We start from the raw sequence: 25242 nt of genomic DNA on the forward strand, positions 1-25242 counted from the left end.
CGAGCGCCTAACACGTGCGCGGTCCAGATGGCAACCATCAGGCGTTGTTACGCATGTGCGCAACCCAGATACATATGTGCGCAGTATACTTATGCCGCCTCCGCTGAAACCAGCCTAACAGCCCTTCAACAACCCTGTGCCAGACTAACACCCCGAGCTCAACCCCTGACCACAACGACCAACCAGATCTCCCCAGCCCTCTCGGCCGCCACCACAACACTTGTGTCTCCCTCGGGCCCTCGAAGGGAGTCCTTGGGGGCAGGGAGCCTTGAAGGGGACCGGCAAAACTGGCAAAGTGCCCAGTGGATAAATCAGCTCCTACTCTGCGGCCAACGCAAGTCCGCGCCGGGGTGATTTGACGAGGCAGAAGAATACCCCCCAATTAGGACCAACAGAACACCGCCGTGGCGGAAGCTTGCTAACGATAGGGAAACCCGAGACCTCCAAAAGACACATCCCCGTTGCCTAGTCATAATGAGAACCACACGGCGTCGTGCACAGAACACCACCCTGAAACACACGATCTCGTCATGACCCCGCAACCCGAAGGCAAAACGAGAGAATGTTCCCTTGAAAAACACACCCTGCCTGATACTCCAGCAGTACATACTCCGCGAGGATACCTAATATCGTACTAATGGTGAAATATTGTGAAAAGAAACCACGACTGCCACAAAGGCGTGTACGGTGCTCGTAGCAGAGGACGGAGCCACCCAGTGGCGAGATCTCCTCATTGCACACAGTATGGCCACGGCCGAGCAATCAGTATCTTGGGCACCCTCATAACGCCGGGTATGCACTCTCCTCCCCCTGAGAAGGGCCGTTATTCTCTATATAGCGGGCATAATAGTCACCACCATCAAATAGTCGAATCCCCCATTCGAGTGCGACACAACAGAAGTTCTGAAAGCCGGAGACACCCGTGCGCCGCTCACCGCTTAGTCCTCGCTAACGCAGCATCTCCGCCCGCCAAGGCTGCTACAAACCCTGCCGCCAGCACTAGTCGGGCACCGGAGTTATACTACCGAAACAGGTAGGAACTGCTAAAATGCCCTTTAAATTAAAAACAACGCTGGTTTACCCCAAGAAATATAGCAGTTCTCAAGAAAATGCGAGTACCACTCATAATAAGTACTGCCTCACTGCTGCAAAGTGCTACAGCTGTCAGCCCCATTAAAAGACGTGCCTAAACCGTCCCAAAGGAAGTGCAACCCCAAAAAACTACTGGTGCTGCTGTGAAAGAAGTGCCCCCCCCCCCCATAGAAGTGCAGCACACCTTCCCTGAAATGCTAATAACATCCAGTGAAAAAAAAAAAAACGCATCCTACAGACCGCTAAAGACATAACCTCATGTGAGGGCCGAAGAAAAGTTGCAGGTACAGTGCTCCTAAAATTGCAACAGCTCCACTCCGAAGGGCAGACGGCAAGGCGCACGCGACCCTGCATGCCCTCCCTCCAATGACTGGCAAGCCGAGCGCGGCCCCGCACTAGAGACCTCCCGTGCCCCCACGATAAATAGTGTCCCAAATTGCCCAAAACTATTCAAACCACACGAGCTGGAGTACTACGCTCCGTGCTAACAACACAATACTCACCCCCATGAGCCACAGGGAAGTAAAATGCAGATGCTGCGCACCCGAGACCTCCCCTGGTGCCGGGCCCCGATTAGTAGAAAAGGAGTCAGAGCAGTATATGAGAGCCCCGAGCAGCCCTCTTATTCCTCTACCCGACCGCTCCGCGACCCGCACGCGATACCCCGCACTCGGGCCACCTCTCCCCCCCCCCCCCCCCCGTGGTATCCTTACCACAGGGCCCCTGTTCAACCTGGGCTCAGGCCAGGGCCGGGGCCGGGGGGGAGGAGAGCGTGGCACATACCTCAAAACGACGAGAAAGACGACAACAGCGCAGAGCGCAGAGCGGCCAGGAACGCGACGGCAGGAAAGACCGAGCCTCGCTGCCGCGCTCAATTTAACCCCTTGGGGCCGCCCCTCCCACCTGGTGACCCGCGCCCATTGGACGCGCATGAAAGGGGGCGGCCAGGAGCTACGTGCACCGTTCTGCTCGCGCGGAATGTGGGACTAAGATGCTGTCTCGCTTAGCTCCCCTTCGCGTCGCGCGGCCAGCGGCATTTAAGGCATGTTCAGTGATAATGAGCCAACAATGGTTTACAATCCCTCTGGTCTTCGAATGGTGTAGTGGGGTGCATGACCTGGATGCTTCATTCTCTGGCGAGCTGGTAGCCTCACGTTAACTGAGACCATCAGACAATGTAGACACGAAGGCGCCAAACACTGCAAGTAGTGCAAACCGACAACAGACACATGCATGTGATAAACGTGTTGCTTCTGAGTGCCTGGTAAGTGTATGCATTGTGTTTACACGGGCGCAACACGGGCAGTAAATACAAGCATTTATAATGCGATAGGTCTCACATTTGCATGAGTTTAAACTATTAGCATTGTAAATGACAATGCCTTTTATTTATGTTTTAAAAATCAAAACATAAATAAAAGGCATTCAGCTAGATTCATCAAGCTTAATTGCGCTCGCAAAGGGCCAGATTCTGAGAATCTGGCCCTTTACGAGTGCAATTTTTGCATTTGGGATTCATTATCCCAAATGCAAAATTCGCTAATAAAGAATTCGAACATTTGCGAGGAATTGCATTTAAGGAATTTCTATTTGAGATTCCTTAAATGCAATTAATGAACCATTTTGAAATTGCGAAATCGCAATTTAGGACCGCTATTTACCACGAAGTCAAACCTCGTGGTAAATAGGTAAAACTTAAAAAAATGCATTTAAATGCATTTTTCTAAGTTGCATGTTACACACACACATGTCCTTTGGACATGTGTGTGCGCAACACATGTGTACATTTTCATTTCAGGGGTGCTACAGGGTGTCCTTTGGACACCCCTGCACCCTTGAAATCGCATCCTTATTTGCGATTAGCAAATTGCTAATCGCAAATAAGGAATAACTCCCCATTCATTCCTATGGGCCTTTAGGCTTCTGCGAAAGGTTCAGATTTCGGTGAGGTTTATTAGGCCCATAGGAATGAATGGGGAGTTATTCCTGCTAATCGCAAATAAGGAATGTGTAGGAATCGCAATTTATTTAGCATTTATTTTGCAAGTCCTTAATAGCGATTCCTTATAAATCGCTATTAAAGACTCGCAAAACGGCCCTTTCATGAATCTAGCTGATTGTCATTTATGCCAATAGTTCAAACTTGCGTAAATGCGAGACCTATTGCATTACAAATGCGTGTTTCCTGACGTGACATGGCTGCTCCTCACACAACAAGCAAACAGACTTCTGAGCACAACTTGAAGTAGTGAGGCCCTGAAGTGATCACACACGACCCCGCTGTGCTCTCAAGCAGTGAAATCACCTATGCAAACAACGGGTAATTGTCCCGGTTGCTTGAATGCATGGCGCCCTGAATGTAAGGAAAGCACGTCATGCCTGCAGAAGGGCAAACCCCATTAAAGAAAATAGTGCTTACAGACCAAATAAAACATACCGTGTCCCTACCGAAGTAAAAGGGCCAGTCACCATGGGAGGTTTCAAATGAAGACAAGGCAGTACTGAGGGACTAACAAGGCGATTAAGGAATCAGAAGCCAGCATCTACAAAGGACAAGACACAAGCCAATGAAAATTATGGGCAGAGAATAGGCGGAGCTTCAAATCCCTAACTCAATACAGCATGGCTTGCAGAGCAGCGCATGCGCTGCCCAGGCTTTACCTAATGACATATATGGCAATCACTGGCTTAATGAAAATAGAGGGGGCCTCCCTGCAAGGTACGTGGAGGGGCCCCCTCCAGGCTCAATCAGGAGCTCTCCAGTCAGCGTGCTGTGCTGAGGGGGCGCCCCCCACACAGCAGGGGCTGCGGGGACCTGTGTTACCCACTGATGGCAATTCAGTACTCTTACTTCTTACTCGCACTCCTACATAACACCCCCCGTGTCACCACAGCTGGAATAAAGTGTAAATGCTGCGATAGTTGATATAGAAATGGAGCTCCTGAGACTTGTTTACAAGTCCATAGATGCCATTAACTCCGTAACAGAAATATTAGGGCTTTAGGACTGACATCTGCTAGTTTCATGCTTCTCCCCTGCTGGATCAGGACTGATTTGCTGCAGGTGATCACATTAGTCTTTATTAGGTGCTGCAGCCCTTTTATCACATTTAGCTCTTAAGTAAACATTGGCACTTCACAGGCACCTAGGTGCTCTTGTTCAGAGTGGAAGTTGCATTCTGGCAGGGCACCATGAGGCTGACACAGCCTGCAGCTGTTTGGCTGTTCTCTTTCTGATCATTAGTGGCCCCGGGGCAGGGCCGGACTGGGAACCACAACCCACCATGGCAAAGTGCTCGGCCGGCCCCACCTCCCCACTGGGGGGGAGGGGGGTATTGGAGGTGCCACCGAGCTCTTTGCCGGGGCCAGTTTTCGTCTGATTTTGGTACAGGGCCAATTCTGCAGCTATGCTGCAAAAACGGCCCTGTAACAAAAATGGCCCCCAGGGGCCCAACACCGGCCCCCACCCGTGCGGCACACCGGGGGATTGCCCGGTGCCTGCTATGGCCAGTCCGGCCCTGCCCCGGGGTCAACAGCAGCAGCGTGCTACTGTTGATCAGAGGGCCGCATTAAACGGCCTGACGAGCAGGCCATGCAATGAGTAATCCTACAATAGCAAAAAAGAGGCTATACTCCACTCTACTCTCGCTACCAGGGAGGTTCCCTAATGTGTGCTCACAATTTTTTATTGAAATTAAGGTGCTGGACACTATGTTCCTCCATGTGGGGGTTTCCTCCTTGAGATAACAAAGGATAATGGGTCCCCTAAGAAGTTTCACCACCAGCCTGCTATGACCCACTGTCTACATTAGATATAATGTTGGGAGTGGTCAGCTTGTGCCTTGGGGCAGCTATCACAGCATTCCTCCCACAGAAATGTCTGCCTTTAGCATTACTGTCCTGATACCTTATACAGTAAGTCCTACCTTCACCGTCTTTGCCCTGTTTCCTCAGCCACAATGTTCAGGCTTACACCTTCCTACTTCACTGTACCTCGCAACCTGGGAGACCCTGGCAATGACTATTCCTGGTCCTAAATTAATTGTTAGGTGGTGAGTCATGATAGTGATTCAAAAATGAGGCCTTATCAGACCATAAAGTGTAGTATATACCTTCATCCTTGCTTATCTAAACAGTTGCCTCCGCCTGCCTCTCATCCCACATCCAGTCTGGCCTCATTCTCTCCTACTTATGCTGGACTAGAACAAGGCGTTGCTATATCAGTAAGTATCTCTGGGCCATCACACAAGCTGAATAATTGGGAGAACACCACAGCTTGATAGAGGTAAAAGATTTCAGGCTGGAAATCATTTTTTTTTATTTTTAAATTCCTAGTACTTTATTTTAAAGACTTTACATTAAATAAGGCAGGTGGCTTTCTAATTAAATAACAAGAAAATGCTAAATGGTTGCTTACGATTTGTTGGACTTGACATTTTGATCCATAACAAGTGAAAAAATAGAACAATTCCTCATCAAGGGGGCTATGGACAGCATTTGGCTAGAACATGTAATGTTTTATCTCTTAAAATTAATTCAGCTTTCACGATTTAGGCATGAATGTTGCTTTGTAAAATGTATTTTTAAAATATGTAATTTATAGCCACTCTCAAAACTGTAATGAGGAATATCTGGAAGGGTTTTTACAGCGATAATTCTTGCTGTGATTTTCATTTGACCTGTGGAATTTTACTAGGCTGGGGTCTAACTTGGGCTTATTGAGATAAACATAGTTACTCGTTTTCTGACCGCATGTACAAGGAGAGTCAATTTGAGAGTAAATTTGCAGAAGACCTCGTCAAGACCATGCCCACTCACTGTTGAGTGCTGCCAACGTTTCATCCAATCAAGAAGTGGGTACTTGCATGGCATGCCTTAAAGGGGACCTATTCCATGTGCACCGAATCTAAGTGGCGGACACTTTGCTTTCATTTCAGGATCCACCAGCACGGCCTTTTCAGACCACTGGCTGGTCAGACTTAGTGAGAGCAGCAACAGGGGAAGTTTAGTGTCTGGAGCTTCACCGATCTGCACCCCTTTGCCGACGGCCCCAGATTCTCCAGTTTTCCTCGATGTTCCTCCCAAGCCAGAAAAGGGTACGTTTTCTTCTGCTCTGATTTTGTTCTCTTAATTGTCTTGTACAGTTCAATCCTTCACTTGGCTTGCTCCATGTGGGTTGATTTTAATGACTAAATATCTAAATGAGGTACTGCCTATTTAGCTGAAACGGATACTTAATACTGAAGATGTACTTGACTGCGTAATATTTACTCATGTGTATTGGTCATTTTTACCATTTGTCTATCTATATCCAGTTTCAACTGTAGTTTTTCTTAAGTGTAGGAAGAAGGGATGAAGGCGTAAGTATGGTACGGGCACATTTGTTCCTCTAGCTCGAGTCATGGAATGCCCTGGCTGGGGTACAGCATGCAGGAGCATTTCTTGTACAGAAAAAAAGTTTGCAATGGGAGTGACCCACATGCACAGCTGCATGCTGCACCTGCCTGTTCCCCATACCTCCATCTTTTCTTCTCACTGTTCAGCAAGAGAACACAAAAGTTATACATATGGGGGCATATTCACAAGCCCCTATCACCACCACAACGTCACAGGGTCACTAGGTGACATTGTGGTGGCGATAGGGGCCTCACCTTATTCACAAGGCAGTGTTAAGCCACTTAACGTGGCTTAACGCTGCCTTGTGAAAAGGCCCCTTTTCACGCTGTGTTTAGCGTGCAAGGGGCGTGCAGTGGGTGTTGTGGTGGACGTTCCACCGCAACACCCATTGATATTAACGCTGCCTCCTATTCACAAGGGCAGCGTAAATAGGAGCTAACGCCAAACTTAAGACCATGAAAACCTTGACCTCAAGTTGGCGATACGAGGAGAAATTCTTTATTTCTCCTCGTTTTTTAATTTACCATGTGTGCTGCCTTGTGCAGCACACATGGAAAATGCAAAATGCCATGGTTTCTTTATGTACAGGTAGGTGTCCCTTTCTGTACATAAACAAACCTTTTCTTAAACAAAAATGCAGTTTTGTAACTTACATGTGTGCTGCATGAAGCAGCACACATGTAAGTTACAAACTGGCATTTTAGTTTTTTTTTGTGCAGGAAGGGACACCTTCTTGAACATAAACAAACCTCCCTGCTTGCAGACACCCTGCCACTCTGGTGCAAGGGTTCCTGCGTTGGCGCCAAGTTGTGAAACTTAGCGCCATCACAGGGGGAAAAGCAAAGCTGCACCATGTCCTTGTGAATATGGTGCAGCTTTGCTTTTCTGAGGTGGCGGAGAGAGGCGTTAAACCAAGAAGGCTAACGCCTCTCTCTGCCACTTCCTTGTGAATATTCCCCATAAATATGTAGCCAGCAATTTTTTAACCCTCGAAGTCCTTCTGATTTCCTGATTTGCTATTTTCTACTTTTCATGGTTCTTGCAAAGCTCATGATTGTGTTCATCGTATTTTCTTTGGTCCATCATCTCTGCTTCAGACTGGTGGCTTTCAGCCTCAGCCACTAAAGTCCACCATTGGCATAAATAACTGGTCTCATGCGATGCCAATCAGTGGAATGAACTAGGTCGATGCACCTGCCCCATTACATGGAAGCTTGTTTCCTTCCCAGTGTAAGAATTGGCTTGGTAGTTTGGTTTGCCCTGTTCCCATCATGCACTGGGACAGGAACAGACTAATTTGCATATAGCCAGGTTCTGAACTGGGATGGTGCAGTGAGCTAAAAAACGGTGTTGGATCTAGCCCTGATCTCTTGACTGGGTGAGAGTATTCTGCTTAATTCAGAAACTCTGTCCATCACCACCCCTTGTTGTTAAATATTTTGTCCACCCTAAGCGTGGAAGGGTATACTCAGATGTGAGTCCCTTGCTCATTGCACCATCAGGATTCAAGCAAGCCGGGCCGACGATGGCTGAAATGCCAGAAACCGGTCCCCGGAAGCTTGTTTCCTTCCCAGTGTAAGAATTGGCTTGGTAGTTTGGTTTGCCCTGTTCCCATCATGCACTGGGACAGGAACAGACTAATTTGCATATAGCCAGGTTCTGAACTGGGATGGTGCAGTGAGCTAAAAAACCGTGTTGGATCTAGCCCTGATCTCTTGACTGGGTGAGAGTATTCTGCTTAATTCAGAAACTCTGTCCATCACCACCCCTTGTTGTTAAATATTTTGTCCACCCTAAGCGTGGAAGGGTATACTCAGATGTGAGTCCCTTGCTCATTGCACTATCAGGATTCAAGCAAGCCGGGCCGACGACGGCTGAAATGCCAGAAACCGGTCCCCGGAAGCTTGTTTCCTTCCCAGTGTAAGAATTGGCTTGGTAGTTTGGTTTGCCCTGTTCCCATCATGCACTGGGACAGGAACAGACTAATTTGCATATAGCCAGGTTCTGAACTGGGATGGTGCAGTGAGCTAAAAAACGGTGTTGGATCTAGCCCTGATCTCTTGACTGGGTGAGAGTATTCTGCTTAATTCAGAAACTCTGTCCATCACCACCCCTTGTTGTTAAATATTTTGTCCACCCTAAGCGTGGAAGGGTATACTCAGATGTGAGTCCCTTGCTCATTGCACCATCAGGATTCAAGCAAGCCGGGCCGACGACGGCTGAAATGCCAGAAACCGGTCCCCGGAAGCTTGTTTCCTTCCCAGTGTAAGAATTGGCTTGGTAGTTTGGTTTGCCCTGTTCCCATCATGCACTGGGACAGGAACAGACTAATTTGCATATAGCCAGGTTCTGAACTGGGATGGTGCAGTGAGCTAAAAAACGGTGTTGGATCTAGCCCTGATCTCTTGACTGGGTGAGAGTATTCTGCTTAATTCAGAAACTCTGTCCATCACCACCCCTTGTTGTTAAATAATACCATTACATGGGTCGTCCATGTTGTGAACTGACTGCAATTGTTATGAATTGGGTTTTTTCAGTCTCCTAATAAATGTTTTTTTCAATAGTCCTCAATTTTTTTCTCCGTGTAGTAACTATTGGAATTTGTATTTCACTTGTGCAGGAGACAGCTAGTGAAGATGCATTTCAAGGTACAACATAACGGTGCTGCACTTTTGTCAGCCTCGAAGGCGATCTCTAAGTACTCTTAGAAGGGCTACCGGAATAGCGTGGTTGTTTACCTTCTCTTCGGAAGGTGGGATCTTCCAGAAATAGGCTGTCTCATGGACACAGCAGAGCAGCCAGGGGTACCAGCTGCCTACCCTGCACTTGGGCATCCCTGATGCTGATAAGCTCAAGAGTCGGAGGGTTGAGAATAAAAAGTAAAGCTATCTCAAGGAACCATAGATCCTTTTTATCGATTTCACTGGGTGACCATCCCATTCATCCTCCGTAATAAATGGAAGAATATTGAGGGGTTAAGGCTGGAATGAGCAGTCAACGATGGAGCAGTCAACCCTGTGATGTCTTTTAGGTCAAAGTGGAAGTGATGCCTCTTTAGCAATCCCAAGCATGTTAATTAATTGACATCCATGGATCAGCTTGCATTCATTTGTAAAGTAAAGTGCACACAGTCTGCATCTTGGATGGTGCTGGCCTTCATTCCTCCGTCGTTGTTTCTTAAGTGCTACCAGCATTGCCAGACGTGCATCTCTGCTCTCTCTTCCATGGGAATCAAGCTGAATACTGAAAAGCGATCTGAGTTTAGTTGTTACCCGGTCAGAGTAGGGTGGCCTGGCAGTTACAATGAAGTGGGACCACGCTTGATCTGCATTCGCATGGTTCTTGTCCGGAGTGGCACAGAGAGCAAGAAAAAACAAATGAATGGAATGTGGCCCATAGTAATTGAAAGCATCAGAGGTTAATTCAAGCATTCCATACACTGCCTTGTTGTTTTCCTCATTCCATGAGCACATCTTTTGTGCTGGATGGAGGGAGCACTTCTTTAATGGCGTCCCTACTCTTCCACTTTTTTTTCACAAAGTTCAGAAAGGGCCAGGGCCTTTAGAGTGCCTTATATGAGCAGCAGATTGCATTATGCAGTGTTTTTAAGGCACAAGGAGATAAAATGATTGCCCAGAACAGGGCCCGCCTTTATCATCACTTTACCCTCTCCATCTCAACGTTCCTTACTACTCTCGCACCTGTGGGACTATACACCCTGCTCTCACCTACCTCAACTGTACCCTCCTTTAAACTCTAAATATTCTAAACACGTTTAAGCAGGTATATGCTCCTTATTATTGCACTTTATACTATTGACGCAATTGTCTGTCTATACACTGTGTACCGACACTACCTCACCTGTTACCTACCTCATGTCCTTTATCCCACCTATGTAACTAGCACCTTGTACCTAACTACCTCATATATTACTCTGTATATACGCTTTATTACTTTGTATTTTTACCCCCATGCCCTTGTAAAGCGCTCTGATATCTGCAAAGATCTTGTTCGCGCTATATAAAACTTTCAAAATAAAATAAAATAAATCATCGGTGAGTTGGGCCAAGGGCGTCAATATTCTGAGTGGCGCACAGAGCTGTTTGCATTAAGGTTATGCCAACAGCAGTGTCCTTCTCATCATGCTCCAGCCCTGTCCCTGTATTCGTTTCTGTCTGATGTGCCAGTTTAAAGTGGTTTTAGTCCTTCACTATCATATTGTGGGCGGTGTTTTTAACACCCATTTTCCCCTTCCTTGTCATCCCTTCACCTTTTTGTCTTCAAGATGAGGTGAAGATGGAGATTTTTTTCCCGACAGCAATGTCTAGTTCTTCCCCTCGCCATTTAATCACTGAACTTGGAGGCCAGGCAGATAATGAAACTAGTTTATGGTCAGTGGGGACATCCTTCAGGCTGTTAGTAAGCACTTCAGATGGACAGAACATGAGTGCAGGTGGCTCGGGTTTTATCATTCTCCTAAAATCGTCACCATATGATGCATTTGACCTTTCTTTCCTTGTAGATCTTATTTAACCATCATTGAGGCTCGTAAAAGTTACAAAATATTGCCTGTAGTTGTCACTATCAGGGACTGCTGAATGTGTTTCCTCAGACAGGTCGGCCCTTCAATGTTACGATGAGCACATTTTTCTTTCTGTTTCGGTCCATTTACATCTATGACAAGCAGGACACTGGAAGGGGTGCCCTGGGGGAAGGTTTTCTTGCTACGCATTCCCAAGGATAGGGGATTAGTTAACTGCATGCTCTTTCCTCTTGCAAAATTACTGTATTTTTCACAGCCATGGGATCCTGAGGACCTGTTGTATTCTTTCTGACTGAGCTGCTCTCAAGTTCATTCCCAGACCCTTTTCAGAGATCATAGAAGTGAGAGGGGCAGGGCAGGGGCTCTGCCTTTTCCACTTTTAAACTTCAGTGTGCAAAGATGATCCTGTACCGATGCTGAAATGTACTGGGAGCCGGAAGAAAAGAGGACTAAGGAATTTTGTTACTGTCAGTTATATTATTTCACTCTTAGATCTTTTAGTGGTTTCTGTGTGCTATCTCTAAATTCATTATTTCATATGTCTGTGTTGTACCTAAAGAGCAAGAATGCCAGCCCGCACATATATTTTTTTGTTCTTTTGCATGTTCTCTCTCTCTCTCTCTCTCTCTCTCTCTCTCTCTCTCTCTCTCTTTCTTTACTCTTCACTCTTCTCTCTCTCTCTCTCTCTCTCTTTCTCCACTCTTCACTCTTCTCTCTCTTCTCTCTCTTCTCTCTCTCTCTCTCTTTCTCCACTCTTCACTCTTCACTCTCTTCTCTCTCTCCCCCTCTCTATGTGGGAGTGGAGAACTCTAGATGCCATGCAACCCTGGCCTATCCTGGGATACCACCAGGGCACTAGTCCTAAAAAAAGAAGTGGGGGGACGCTGACGTCACAACAGGAAGTGACGCCATGAAAGGTGGCTTGCACCATCAGACATATTGACTCCCCTCGCTCACCCCTTAGATGCGATTGCATCAGAGAAGCCAGCGGGAGAGCAGCGTTCTGAATGGGCTCCAATCTTGCCCCAGAGAGGCCAAAGAGTGAATGTGTGGCTCCATTTGCTGCAGTTATCGAGCTCCCCGGTAAAATAAGTGGGGGGACGCCGTCCACCTGCGTGGTACCCCGACTCGAGCCCTGGATACCACATTACCCCTCTCACTCTCCTGCACATCATTCTGGGACAATCAAATATGGTGCTGTTATTTTTTTCTTTGTGAGGAACTTCTTTGACTAGCTCAGCTCCACCCCTACCTGACATCACTGCCTGATGTCTTACCACCAAAACTTCAAATGGCAGCCCCTCCTGTGTTAGCTCCAGATATCTGGGCTTCCTCCTTTGTTCAGAGTACAGGTGCAGTGAAGCAGCTAATTATCAGATGCAATTTTCCCCGTGCCTATTTCATCTCTCAAGAACCAGGTGAATCACTGGTAATTGCTTCTTTTGGGTGCTGAGGCCTATGGCCCCTCAGCTAGAGAGCAGAGTAATTAACTTGGCCCAGCAGACAGAATCTGATTACGAGCTGAGTCAGAGCAATAGTTCAATTCTTGGCGTCCCATGAGATGTATATTTATGTAATTCGGCTCCAAAATCTAACCCTGTGTGCATGTTTTACCCCAGTGTGACATCTCACTGGACTATGTAGGCCTAAGTGGAGGTAAACTTTAAGGCAGATTTCACCAATATGTATAATACAGTGAAAGCACTGCAAGTTTTGCAGTAAACTCTACTGACTATCTATGAATGCTGACTAATAATATAAGGTCTACCCAGGTTAGCACCTATTGTGGCAGAGTAGCTTCTGCGCCAATCTACCTGTGTGCAACTACTGTGCTGCACAAGACGGCAGTCTCAAACCTGCAGCCTGCACAGGTGTGTACACACATGTGCACATATAACCATCCTAGTGCCCTTTATCCTGGCTTCACGTCCCTTAAATAGCCGATACTGGCAGTAAACACGTTTGGTCCAATTACCATGAAGTGACTGTGAGTGAGAATCAGGTAGTGACACTTATCCACAATAAAGGTAAAAACAAAACAGGTGATCTAAAACGAAGAATCCTGGTGAACTAAGTGGGCAAAACCCATATACAACAAAGATTTATGCACCAAAATTATTAACGCAGCCTCAGGTTTTGGTAGCTCCATTAGTTCTTATCCATTCAGTGGTGATGTGGTGCTTCCAATATGCATTAACTGCTTTTCTCTTTCAAGCATGGCAAGTTCATTCTACAGTACGGTCCGGTGTTTGTTGCGAAAAATGTTGATATGATGAGGTACCTTTATTACACTGGACATGGTGCTTGTGATGTGCATATGCTTGTAAAGGGTATCATATTTTCTGGTGCTGAAGTACGGTTTGGATATTTAATATATTTTTCCTTCTCAAGTTCTACTAAGTTTTTGAATCTGTCTATTAAGGCCTTGAGACTTTCATCATTTACTTGGGTGAAGACTATTCTATATCAAAAGTCACTTATAGTATTCTAGTTTCTGCCCTCTTGGAATCTGCAAAGTAGGGGCTACTGCAACTGTGAGTGATTAATCTTGGTAGCTTTCTGTTGCACTCTATATATCTACCTGAATGTGTGTCCTTAACACCTTAAGTGCTCATGACGAGCTCAGCTCGTCATGAGGCACGATGCTCATATGCTCATGACGAGCTGAGCTCGTCATGAGCCGTGGAATGCTCACACGCGGGGATAATTCCCCTGCTGTGCTGAACGTTCCACGGAAACGGGTGTGGTTATGACGAGCTCAGCTCGTCATGAGCACACGAGCACCGTGCCTCATGACGAGCTGAGCTCGTCATGAGCACGGAGGCGCTGTGCGGGCCCCCGCCCCCCAGCACAGCGGGGAATTACCCCCGCTGCGAAGGGGTTAAGAACTGGCCACAATATTCCCATTGAAACCTCCCTGGTTGGTGAAAAAGTTGAAACACAGCTGTCCCATTCAAATAGGTTAGACCAGGGGTCTCCAACCTTTTGTATAATAAGAGCTACGTATGTTAAACGAAATTCATCACAAGCTACTAATATTATTAATGTTGTAACAGTGACCACATCAGACAAGATTACCATAGTGACTAAGTTTACCAGCAGTGATCACCTCAGTGCATCAGAAGGGTTGCCAGCAGTAATTTCAAAAAGACTTTGTCAATGGAATGCCTCTATGTAGATGCACACAGGAGAGCTACTGACTGGTAGCTGGGGAGCTACTAGTATCTAATGATCTACTTGTTGGAGACCCCTGGGTTAGACATATTCCTGAGCACCTATGCTCCCCTTCTCTCTCTATTTCCTTGCCATACCCTGCACACAATAGGTTTCAGTGTAAGTTAGCCCCAAAAAGCCTGTTTTGTTTAATACTTCCCTATGCTGTCTATTTTGCATTGCACTTCTGGCTTTGCTTCTCAGAGGTATTACTCTATAATTCGAGTTCATTTGGAACAACAATTGTATTAGGCTTCAATAGTATACCTTGAAAACATGTGTGGCTGGTGGTTGTATTTTAATAATCACGGATTATTGAACAGTCCAAAGCATCATTCTAATCCTCTTACCGATGTGACTTTCATTGCATTCATTGCAGTTTATTGTGGCACACAGCTTTACCATTAGATGGCTTGTTGGAGGTTGCAATACATTAAATTGGATAGAAACCTTGTGGGCTATACTTTATCTGCATTACCCTCAAACATAAAATGTAAAGTAGGGGCTAATTTGATGCTGATAACGGCAATGTCTATTTTCTCTTTCAGGAGGATTTGAATCCAGACCATTGGTGCGAAGCATCCAAGGTCGAAGCCTCAGCATGAAGGCCCCATCCGGATCAAAAGGAAGGCCCAGTCTCGCCAAGGCAATGCCCTTACGTTGGTCCTTTGGATCCAAGGAGCGGCCACAGTGCGTGTCTGGGGAGCTGGTTGAGTATCTCGAGTCCGGCCGTAGGCCCCGGTATACCAATGAATCTATTGTCCCCTTGATGACTGGAACGAATAGCCCTGAAAATGGACTTGTACCAATGGATTCTGAGCCAAAGTCTGCAGCCACCATAAAGGACCCAGGCTTAGGCAGGGCCTGCGGGAGCTCAAGGACTACTGATATAAAAAACCCTGTTGAGAGCAGAGCTAGTCGAACTCCTGTCCCTGAAAAGTCAAATACCCTTAAACGAAACAGCAAACCAAAGGAAGATGCCTCCCTGCAAAAGAAGAACTCTAAGACTCTGCCAACGAATATTGTGCCATCGACAAAAGTGGAGGAACCTGTTCAGCCAAAAAGCAATGTAAAACAACCAAGCTCTAATGGAGGCAGTTGTTTGGGTCAGAACTTATCACCTGCGAGCAGCTTTCTGAGAGTAAAGGGATTGTCAGACAAGAATAGAGACATCGACCAAAGAACATCTGCCAAGGCAGGGTCCAGTGGGAGATCAAAAACACCTGACGGAGAGAAGCAACATGAAGGACGCTTCTCACTGTTGAGGAACAGCTTCTTAAGGAAGGATTCCAAGAAGCCCTGTGGTACTGGGAAACCCAATGTATCGGAGGTATCGATGACCTTATCAAGGGCTTCCCTGTCCAATGGCACCCCGATTCTTCTGAGTGATCGGAGGACGACTGGAACACTCCCACGGGGGTTCAAGGAGAGCCAATCCAATGGGCGGCTGAGCAGGTCGGAAATAGAGATCAAACGATCCCAGAGTGCCTCCAACGTACAGAGCAAGACGGATAACTCCCTGAAGAGGTCAGCATCTCTTCATAAGAATGGAAGCATATTCCACCAGCAGAGCAGGGGCACGTCATCAGAGAAGAGCTCTTCCAGCACTTTGCAGCGAATGAGATACCACACGTCATCCCTAGGAAGAAAGAAAAATGTGCCAGAATCCAGCTTTTAGGACAAATTGATAAGACTGATTAATATACATGTGTCATGTAAAGGGAAGCAGGTGGTACTGGTTGGCATTCACATTTACAGCAGTAATCTGCAAGCCTCCTGCTCATAATTGGCTGGCAATGCTGTAATTGAGAAGACCATATCTCTCTGTGCCTCCAATATTGAACTGTAATGTTATATATGGTAATGTTGGTGGTCCATCAATGAAGCACTATGTGAAGATAAGAGAGGTGCCTGGTAAAGAAACAGTTGGTGCTTTCTGCCTTAGGGGTGAGGGTGGGCACAATCAGTAGCCAAATCATCTGCAAGTACCATGACCAATTTGTTTTCAGCACAAGCTGAAAGGCAAAATGGAGTACAGAAGTTCACACTTGATGCTAGAAGGGTCGAAAGGGAATTTCTAGGGGGGTTGATGATGAGAACGTTTTTAAAAATGTTGACAGTATAGGTTTTGACGTTCTGCTACCGCTTCAGAATCTTGGGGACCCAATTGCCAGGAGAAAAACACTCGCATGAAAAAATACCAGAGGTCATTGTGAATGAAGACAAACCTGAGTGGCAACACTGCTAAACAAAATATGCAGCAGAGCCACTTGGACCTGGAGCATGTTTTCACTAGACGGCCTTGCCTCTCTTGATGGTATCTTGCTTACGGGCTCCAAGGAACCTTGAGTCAAGATCCAGAAAGGTTTATTGCATTATTAAGAAACTGGAGGAAAGCCTGAGGCATGAATTCCAAACTTCCATGTGAGCAATTGCCTCTCAGAGTGGGCAGCAGTTGGGAGTCGCTACAGGCTGATGACACTATCAACCGTGGGTTCAAGTTTGAATTTGTGCAGCATTTAAACATTTACGACATCGTAAATTGCATCCATGTTATGGAACAGGGCAAACAGACACTGTCTCGGTTTGTGCTGTCAAAATAATAAGCTGAAGGCCACATTATCAAAAATGTTATCCGAGACCTAATTGCAGTGATCTGAAGCTTTTCGTAAACATGCATATCTCTAAAGTTATTTTTTAACCGAAATACTAGATGCCAGGAACATTTCAGAGTGTATCATGGAACCATCTTGGCTTCTGTGAATTCTGGCTGTGAACTGGGCACCACCAACTACTAAAGGCACCTTTTATCGATCTTCAGTTCAGTATCCTAGTAAGGGGCAACACCCTCACTCTCCAGGGAACAGCAAAGGCAAGTTGAATCCTTAAGTATGTGGTTTGCGCATGAGAGCTCATCAGATCTGTATTTACAATGAAACCAAGCTCCCTGTCGCTACATACAAGGCCAGTACACCATACATCAAGCTGTTAGACCTCATATCCAGTTAAATGGTGCTCGATCTGCCGCCGTACACAATTAGAAAAGATCATAAATTGTAAGGAGGAAACGTCATGGCGATGAGGGAGGCTTCTTCTGCATTGGTGCACAACGTATGGCCATCCTGCATTTTAGAGCTCCCAGTCCGGACCGTGTATTTAAGAATCATGGCGACCCCTGCTAGGGTGAGACAGACCTCTTTGCGGTTTACTCTTAGAAACCCAGTGTGGTGGAATGATCACTTCCATTCCACCCATAAAAGCACAAATACACTGGGCGGTAGCACAATGTATTTTATTGTCACTGTATCAGACCAGTTTTCTTTTAGGCCCCCTTCCGTCTCATGCACAGGTCTTGAATGGTGGTGGGGGTCAGTGCAATAACCTTGGTCTTAGCTCACACATCATCTGCTGGGGTGTTTCTTTCTAAAAGATGAGATGGAAGTTCAGTCAGTTGGATGGATATCTCAGTTAATGGGTGAGCCAGCTCATGTGAATAGACAGATAGCTCATGTAATTAGATTAACGGTAAGAATGTTGGAAAAGAGCTATTTTAAGCTCTTTCAGTACTGGTGGCAAACTTAAATCCACCCAAACAATTCTTTACGGACACCCTTTTCTAGGTCCAGTAAGGGACAAGCACCCCTTGAATTTCAGGAGTGAATATAAAATAGCATTTGATTATTTAGCCTCCCTCAGGTTTCGAAATTGTGACCGGCATACACCTTCACCAGCTGTGTTAACCCACTGAGCTTGCAAGTTCATCACAGTTTAACCCTCTTAGACTTCTGATCTAGGGGATGGATTAAACAGCATTGAAAGTAATAGAACCTTGTGGCCAGAAAGTACAAGTCGTGATTCATTTTGTGGCCTCCCAAGTTACTTACAGAAGATTTTAAGGGGTGATTTAATATACTAAATTATGAAACCCACCCCAGCAGCCATTTTATCTGGGGGAGATTTCCCCTAGAACTGCAGAATTTAGGCTTATTTTTGTAGCGAATTTCATCCACAAATTTTAGACCCATCTCGGTAAAGTTAGCTATTCATCCTTCTGAAGTATAAAATGACCATGTTTGACTGCGGGAAATCTGTAAAAGAGTAACTGCAAGGACCTGATGAGCAGTCCCATCAGCACAAACCGCTCTCACTTTAATACGCAGCGCCTACAGTTAATTTGTCTTCTAATATGTTTTCACCAGGATACAGACCTGTTTCTTCTTTTCTCAAAATGCGGAGAACTGTTTTTTTGAAGATTAAGACACAAGGCAATCCCTGCTCAGTTCCCTGTAGCAGATGCAGTATTATTTTCGGAAGCCTGGTAGCATGTGGGGAATCTTATCCTCCCACTGGCCCGTGTTTTATACCGGGCGTTATTTTTACTGGCCTCTGTCAGTCATTTTAAACCCACAATGTATCTGAGAGGCACTCCAAAAACAGAGCACTCTTGACATTTGAGAATTGTATTAAAAAATAAAAAAAATATCCGGATATATTCACATCGTGACATTCTGGACGTGTGCAAACCTTGACCTTACATACCCATGCTTCCACGTGGTTTGTCCAAAAACTACCTTTGAGCCTTGGCTTGCCCCATACACTTTGAGAAAAATTATCAAAATTCTAAGTTGTTTCGTGCTTAGCACACGCGTCGCGCTCACTTAAAGGACGATGTTGGTGATTGTGCCGATAAGCAGGTCAACAATGATGAAAAGCAGGACAATAACCAGCAGGTTACCCCCATGGCCCGGGTCACCAGCAAGACCAAAAGCGCTTTTGCTTGAAGCCTGCAAACAGCTCGGTGAATGAATGCACGTGCTACATATGCAGGTCACAGGTTTGAATCCTTAAGGTAACTCTCTTTGTTACGTGGGACAATGATATTCCATGTTACTTATAGCTCTGAGAAGACTGTGGCTGCAAACGCTATATCAAGAAGCTGCAGTGTGTATTTTTTAATATGTGACAGCATCCTTGGAAAGTGTCTTTAGAATGGATGCTGCAGCTCAGGGATCTACGTCTAAAGAAACAATTTAAAGACTGACATTTTTCAGATTTATTATGACCAAAGCAATACAAGATGTCCTTTGCTTCAGAGTGGTAATCAGTGAGGGAAGGAAACCGACCTATGTGAAAAGGAGGAGTCTTTCTTAGAAAGGCTGAGAGATCAGGAACATAATCCGTCAGTCACCCACCAGACATGCCTAACATGAGACTGACTGCCTTCTAGCAGGTTAGACCTATTGGTATGATGAACCCTCCTGCAAATACCCTTCTTACTAAAAATAAAATGCTACTCCTGTGTCTGAATGAATATCAAAGAACTGGCCCATGTGTGTGGGGTGGAGGGAATTTCAGTGCTAAGCGTTTCTCGCCCTTTAAAGGGCGTGTGAGTGAATCAGAGTGAAAAACACAGGACTCAATATTGGCACCTAATAAGATTGACAATCATTTGTTTCCCTGCGTCAAGTGCCTGCAGTGAATAGAAGTTGGTGCTATTATTGTATTGTGTATTGCTAACAGCCAAGGTTTGGGGGGGCTCCACTTCTGTGTGCAAACCAACTAACAAGATAAATGTGTTCAATAACCGAACAGTTGTTGTAGTATGGCACAAATAGGGTGCACTAATCCTTCCATATGCTCCGACTGTCCTTACAAAGCACAGCCTCATATGTTCTTCTTAATGACACTATATGATTGGTTGTCTTGTGTTGCTGTGTCATTGTCCGGGGGGGGGGGGGGGGGGGGTCGACAAACTGAGACGGTGCCTCAACAAACGTCGGACAGGAACCACTGAGAACACCATAGAGGTATTTTTCTCCAGCATCAGAGTTCTTCTACTGGTATCTCTCCAGACATCATGATGTAGAATTGAACAAGATTGATAAAATCTTTCTTGCTTTTTTTGTTGTTATCCTTATAGGCTTTATTAGAAGGGATTATGGTTGCCACCCCCATCCCCCTAATGCTGCTAATCAAGCATAACCAAACTGATTATTTTTTTAATGTAAAACAAGCTGCAATGATGTTGAGAAGACACCCAGAAAGCCATCTACTCGAGTGCCACCCTCAGACCCATTTTCTTTGTTGTCATGGGAGCCTCTGTGGACAGTGCTGCTCAGGTATGCTTTACATTACTCCAGCCCCTGAAGGCGTTCTGTTCAGTCTCCCTCCAGCCCTGACAATAAGGACGGCTCTAGTATTCAACAGGCTTTAATGAGCACAGAGACCGAACACCAAGAACCGGTCAGCTGGCTGGTTCTCTCCAACTGACCTCAACATTCTAATTCCCAAAATCCACACTGCCTAGGACATCAGATGGTTCCATAACCACACACAGAAGAAAGGGATAGTCACAACACATTCTTTTTAGTCCTTTTCACAGATTGTTTGACTCTTCATTTTGTGACTGCTTGTGACCAAAGTTATGGGCTTTGTTATTTGTGCCAGCGCATAAATATATTTTTTATTCACCCTAGGCTTATGGTTTCAAATGGAGGCGATTCTGTTCAAGTTTGACAAGCTCTGCTGGAGGAAGACAGCTGGTAGTGGCTTGTGTGATGACTATATTCATTGGCCACTAACTTACGACAAGACAGAGTAGCTTATTTGTTAGATCTTTTTCTCCAAAAATCTTGATGTAGAAGTAAGTGATGGGGAAGAGGGCACTGGAGACTTTAGGGCGATTCCCTCTGTGCCAACACTTTGTCATTGCCTTGCCACCAGGCCCTGACAAATCATGGAGCATTCTTGGACATCCAGTCCTCACACTGAATGCTACAGTAGAGGGTTATTTAAGTTGGAGGTTCCAATCTCCAAACATTTAAAGCTGGTGCTTTTTGTCCTCATTTTATCACCACTAGCCTGCATTGCTAGTCGAAAGAACACAACACCAAAGCGGCATTGTTGTAGAAAAACAACTTAAGACAGCCCAGTAAGGCACAGTCATTAACCCTTGTCTAACGACAGAAATGACAAAGTCCTATGCTTCACTCGTGCGGAAGCTACAGCTGGCTCTTTATTAAGCTAGTAGAAACCATCACTAAGACTTTCTGCTCTTTTCTCTTTGTTTATTTTTATTTGAGCATTTACTTCTGCCTTTCTTGTCAGTGGGCTGCATGCTCTAGCCATTGAGAAGCCATTTACCATTCTTCTGTATCAGTAGGTATTCCTCACTCTAACCAAGCTTTTAAGCTTAAAACAAATTCTGACTTCTGTAAGAATCAGTCATTTTTGTGCCAATTATCTTTCCTTTGAATGAACTGGCAAAATTCAAGTCTGAATAAAAAGAAACAAATCAAATGTTCATTAATTTTAAGAGCTACGCCTGGATGTGGCTAGTCAAAGAGGAAGTCTGCCTCCCTGCAGGGAATCCCAAGTTAAACTGTTGTGCGACAGATTTTTCTAGCAAATGTACCTGATTAGCTGAGTGCTAACTCTTTTTTTGGGGGGTGCGGGAGGCTGGCGACTACCACCTGGTGTTAGAGCTGCTTCCCGCAAGTCCTTCTACTCTACCAAATAGGGTTACAAGTGTGGCTAAAAAGTAAATTAGGTAGGGGGGCAGGAGGTGGTTACAAAATGTCACTTTGTTTAGAGGAGCACAGAAGCATGTGCCTCCCTCTGTTTCATTCTCTGGACATAATTGTATAGACTCAGATTCAAAATGTAATTCCCAGATAGGCTGTCCACCTTCAGAAAGCATAGTGGTCTTTTGTATTACAGCCTGTCTTCTCCAAAGACATACCATGCTACTAAATACTAGTATACGGGAGAGCTAAAGTTACTTACCTGTAACTAAAGTTACTAGCAGGAAGCATCGTGGGCCAGATATGTACAGCATTATTGAAACCCTATCTACACCATAAGGGCATACTTTGGCACTTTATCCAAATAAATTAAATGGATTAAAAAAGTATGAGAGATTATTTTAAGCATCAACGATCCTCCATTCTGATGTCCATAGCCACGTCAGCATGATAACATTTTCTTTACCCACAGGAAATGGTTTAATCGTCCTGCATGAAAAACTGTTCCATAAATTTTGAAATGAGCTAAAGTAAAGGATATTTTATTAAGTTAAAATCCCAAATTCTGCTCTACAATGAAAGTAAACAGGGTTTTTATACAATCAATGTTTTGGTGAAATCTTAGAGTTAAACATATCTGTGGAGAATATCTTGGAGATATATATATACAGCTTTACTAAATTTTATGCCAAGATTCTTTATTAAACCTTGACCTTAACGAATGCTTTGGATTACAAAACTCCATAGTAGGAGTAAGAAATGAGGCCTAAATCCCTATGTGGAATGAGTATGGAGAAGACAGGGTGGTGGAGGGATGTCTGTCTAACTAAAAAATGTACATGAAGGAAGGATTTAACTGAAGGATAAAGTCAAGAGTATTTATTATATGAGATATCAGAAACCTTTATGATAGAGTATGTGAAGAAGTGTTTTTAAAGCAGCTATTTTGGTACGAGAAACACAAAAACAAAAAAATTAACGTTTTTTCTTTTAAAAATGTCTATGCAATAATGAATTTTTACTGATTTTTGTACTTTTGTTTGCTATTTTACTCAGTCCTTTTTTGCATATTTTTTTTATTAAAGAAACAATTATCACTAAAAAACGTGTCCAGCTGTGTTGTTTAACTAAGAATGGCAACAGTTTTAAATTAATTGGTTTGGACAATCTTTGCTGTCTCTATCAAGAATGTTTGTAGGACATTCATAATAAACAATCTCAGTATTATAGTTCCAAACTGAGATGAGAAACAAATACCATCTAATATAATGTAGCCCTGATGGACTGAATATCCAGCATGACACACTACACTACTGTAGATGTTTGAATAATAATTGAAACTTCAGATGCAAGACATGAGCAGAAGCTGTAGATAGATATATTTAGCAATTTCAGTAGGTATCGTCCATTTTTAGGTAAATGTACAAGTCTCTGTTGATCCAAAGTTAGAGAATGATGAATAGTTAAAGCTCAAATTTCTCTGGTTGACGTACTCCTTAAGCCCTCATGCCCTTTGGAGTCATCAGGTGTTTGGCATTCCGAATTAGAACGGTATATGTCCCAAGTGAGTGCCCATTTAATACCACTATGTTGCTTGCTCCTCTTGGTCACCTTGGTGTAAAAACGCAACAACACCATTTCCAACAAATCCACGTTGTTTGTTAGAACAACTACCATCACATGTGGACACTGGAAATATGTCCTTAGGCAACTGGGGGAGAAGTAGTACATTACTGGTAGAAATATAAACCAAAGTGGAGCTGACGTTCTATTTCCATTTCTTGTAACCTATTATTCTCTTTCATGTTATTGTCTACATTGTCCCTCTTTTAACTTTACAGTATTTAGCATGCCATTACCTCAACAGTTTCTCTATATAGAGGTGATATTTTGCCACAATTTTGCCACAATATGAAAGAGAAAATATTTGATCCAAGAATATCATGTCAAAAATATTGTCAATTCAAAAATAGCACTGAACAGAATTTAGAAGACAAGCATATAGTATTTTTAGGTATATAATATTGTTTTAAAAAAGGTTGTGCTTAGTATCATTTTCATTAAAAAAGTTATATCAATTTTTTTATTCAGTTAATATATATTGTTTTTTTATTATTCTTAAATATTTATATTATATTTATTTTTTAGTATAGTTAGCAATTTTGAAAGTGTTGTTTTTCATGTATTTAGTCATTTTAAATTTAGTAGACAGTTGGTTTTGTAGTGGATTAGGTTAGGAATCTATTTGAAATACATTGTTTTCTATTTCTTATTATTTTTTATGGTCATTACTATTATAATTTGATAATTATGTAAATCATTTAGTTGATTGTTAGTTTAATTAGTTGTTTTTCAGTTAAATGTTAATTAGTTGATTAGTTTATTTTATTACAAAAGTTTGAAAAAGTTGCATACTTGTTATGTTTTCATTTGATTGTTTTATTTAATAATTACTGTCACATTACTAATCTTAAATTCATAAAACGTTCTATTAATTTTGATTGTTTTGTATTTGGGTGGTAGGAATGGAAGAGTATGTTAAATATTATTCTTTTTTTAATTTAGTTTGTAACATGAAAATATCATTTTTAATTTATTATTATTATTGATATTGAATATTTTTAATTTCAAATTTTTCATTGTTTTAAAAAAATATATATATATAGGCTGTAGAATATTGAATCTAACTTGTAGCGAAGTTCATCACTTTCCCTGTTGTTGTTAAGATTGGAATGGTAATAGTAAATCTAACCTCTCCAACGTCTGATATTTTCTCTGCTTTTCATGGATTGGAAACTTTAAATTTGACCTCTCCAAAGTTCAAAACTTTCCCTACTGTTGCTATACTGGAGTGGGAATAGTAAATCTAACCCCTCCAAAGTCCAACACATTCCCCATTGTTGCTTAGATTGGAGTTGGATTAGTAAATCTAACCCCTCCAAAATCCAACACTTTTCCAGCTACTGCTTATGTCAGAGTGGGAATAGTAAGTCAAACCCCGCCAAAGATCAATACTTTCCCTGCTCACATTGGAGTGACAATAGTAAGTCAAGGACCTCCAAATTCCCAAAATGTTCCCTACTTTTGTTTATATTGGAGTGTATTGAGTGTAATTCTAACCCCTCCAGTGAGTGTGTGTGTGTCTGTCTTTCTGTCTGTTTGTCTGTCTCACACAACGATTTCTTTGCTGGTAGGTGACATCTGTGCCAGAACAAAGATTGCCTGGCAAGGCAGTCGCAGTAAGTCTTAATGTTTAGCCTTGTGGCATGGTACGAGGATGGCCCCAAGTAAGAATACTGCTCTTCAATCATTTGCATTGTTTACAATGAAATTTGGTAGTGTGTAAGTAATATGACTACTGTGGGAGAACACCTCACTTGTGCGGCTCACCAATGCTGGCTGCTTTGAACCTGCCCTGGATGTTCAACATAGATCAACTGTGTCTGTATGTATGACAGATACAGTGGGTTACAA

At 43.9% G+C, this 25242-nt stretch overlaps 1 protein-coding gene across 1 annotated transcript in view; it reads left to right on the forward strand.

Moving 5' to 3' along the window:
- Nucleotides 1-19337, forward strand: part of USP43 (ubiquitin specific peptidase 43) — a 1198532-nt gene extending 1179195 nt beyond the window's left edge. The window contains exons 14-15 of the mRNA XM_078654683.1: nucleotides 6030-6188; nucleotides 14794-19337. Of these exons, the coding sequence (XP_078510809.1) occupies nucleotides 6030-6188; nucleotides 14794-15923 (1289 nt within the window). The 3' untranslated portion in view covers nucleotides 15924-19337. The remainder of the gene's footprint in view (nucleotides 1-6029; nucleotides 6189-14793) is intronic.
- The last annotated feature ends 5905 nt before the right edge of the window (nucleotides 19338-25242 follow it).

Source organism: Lissotriton helveticus, chromosome 7 (genome assembly GCF_964261635.1).
Source record: "Lissotriton helveticus chromosome 7, aLisHel1.1, whole genome shotgun sequence".
Classification (NCBI taxonomy): Eukaryota; Metazoa; Chordata; class Amphibia; order Caudata; family Salamandridae; genus Lissotriton; species Lissotriton helveticus.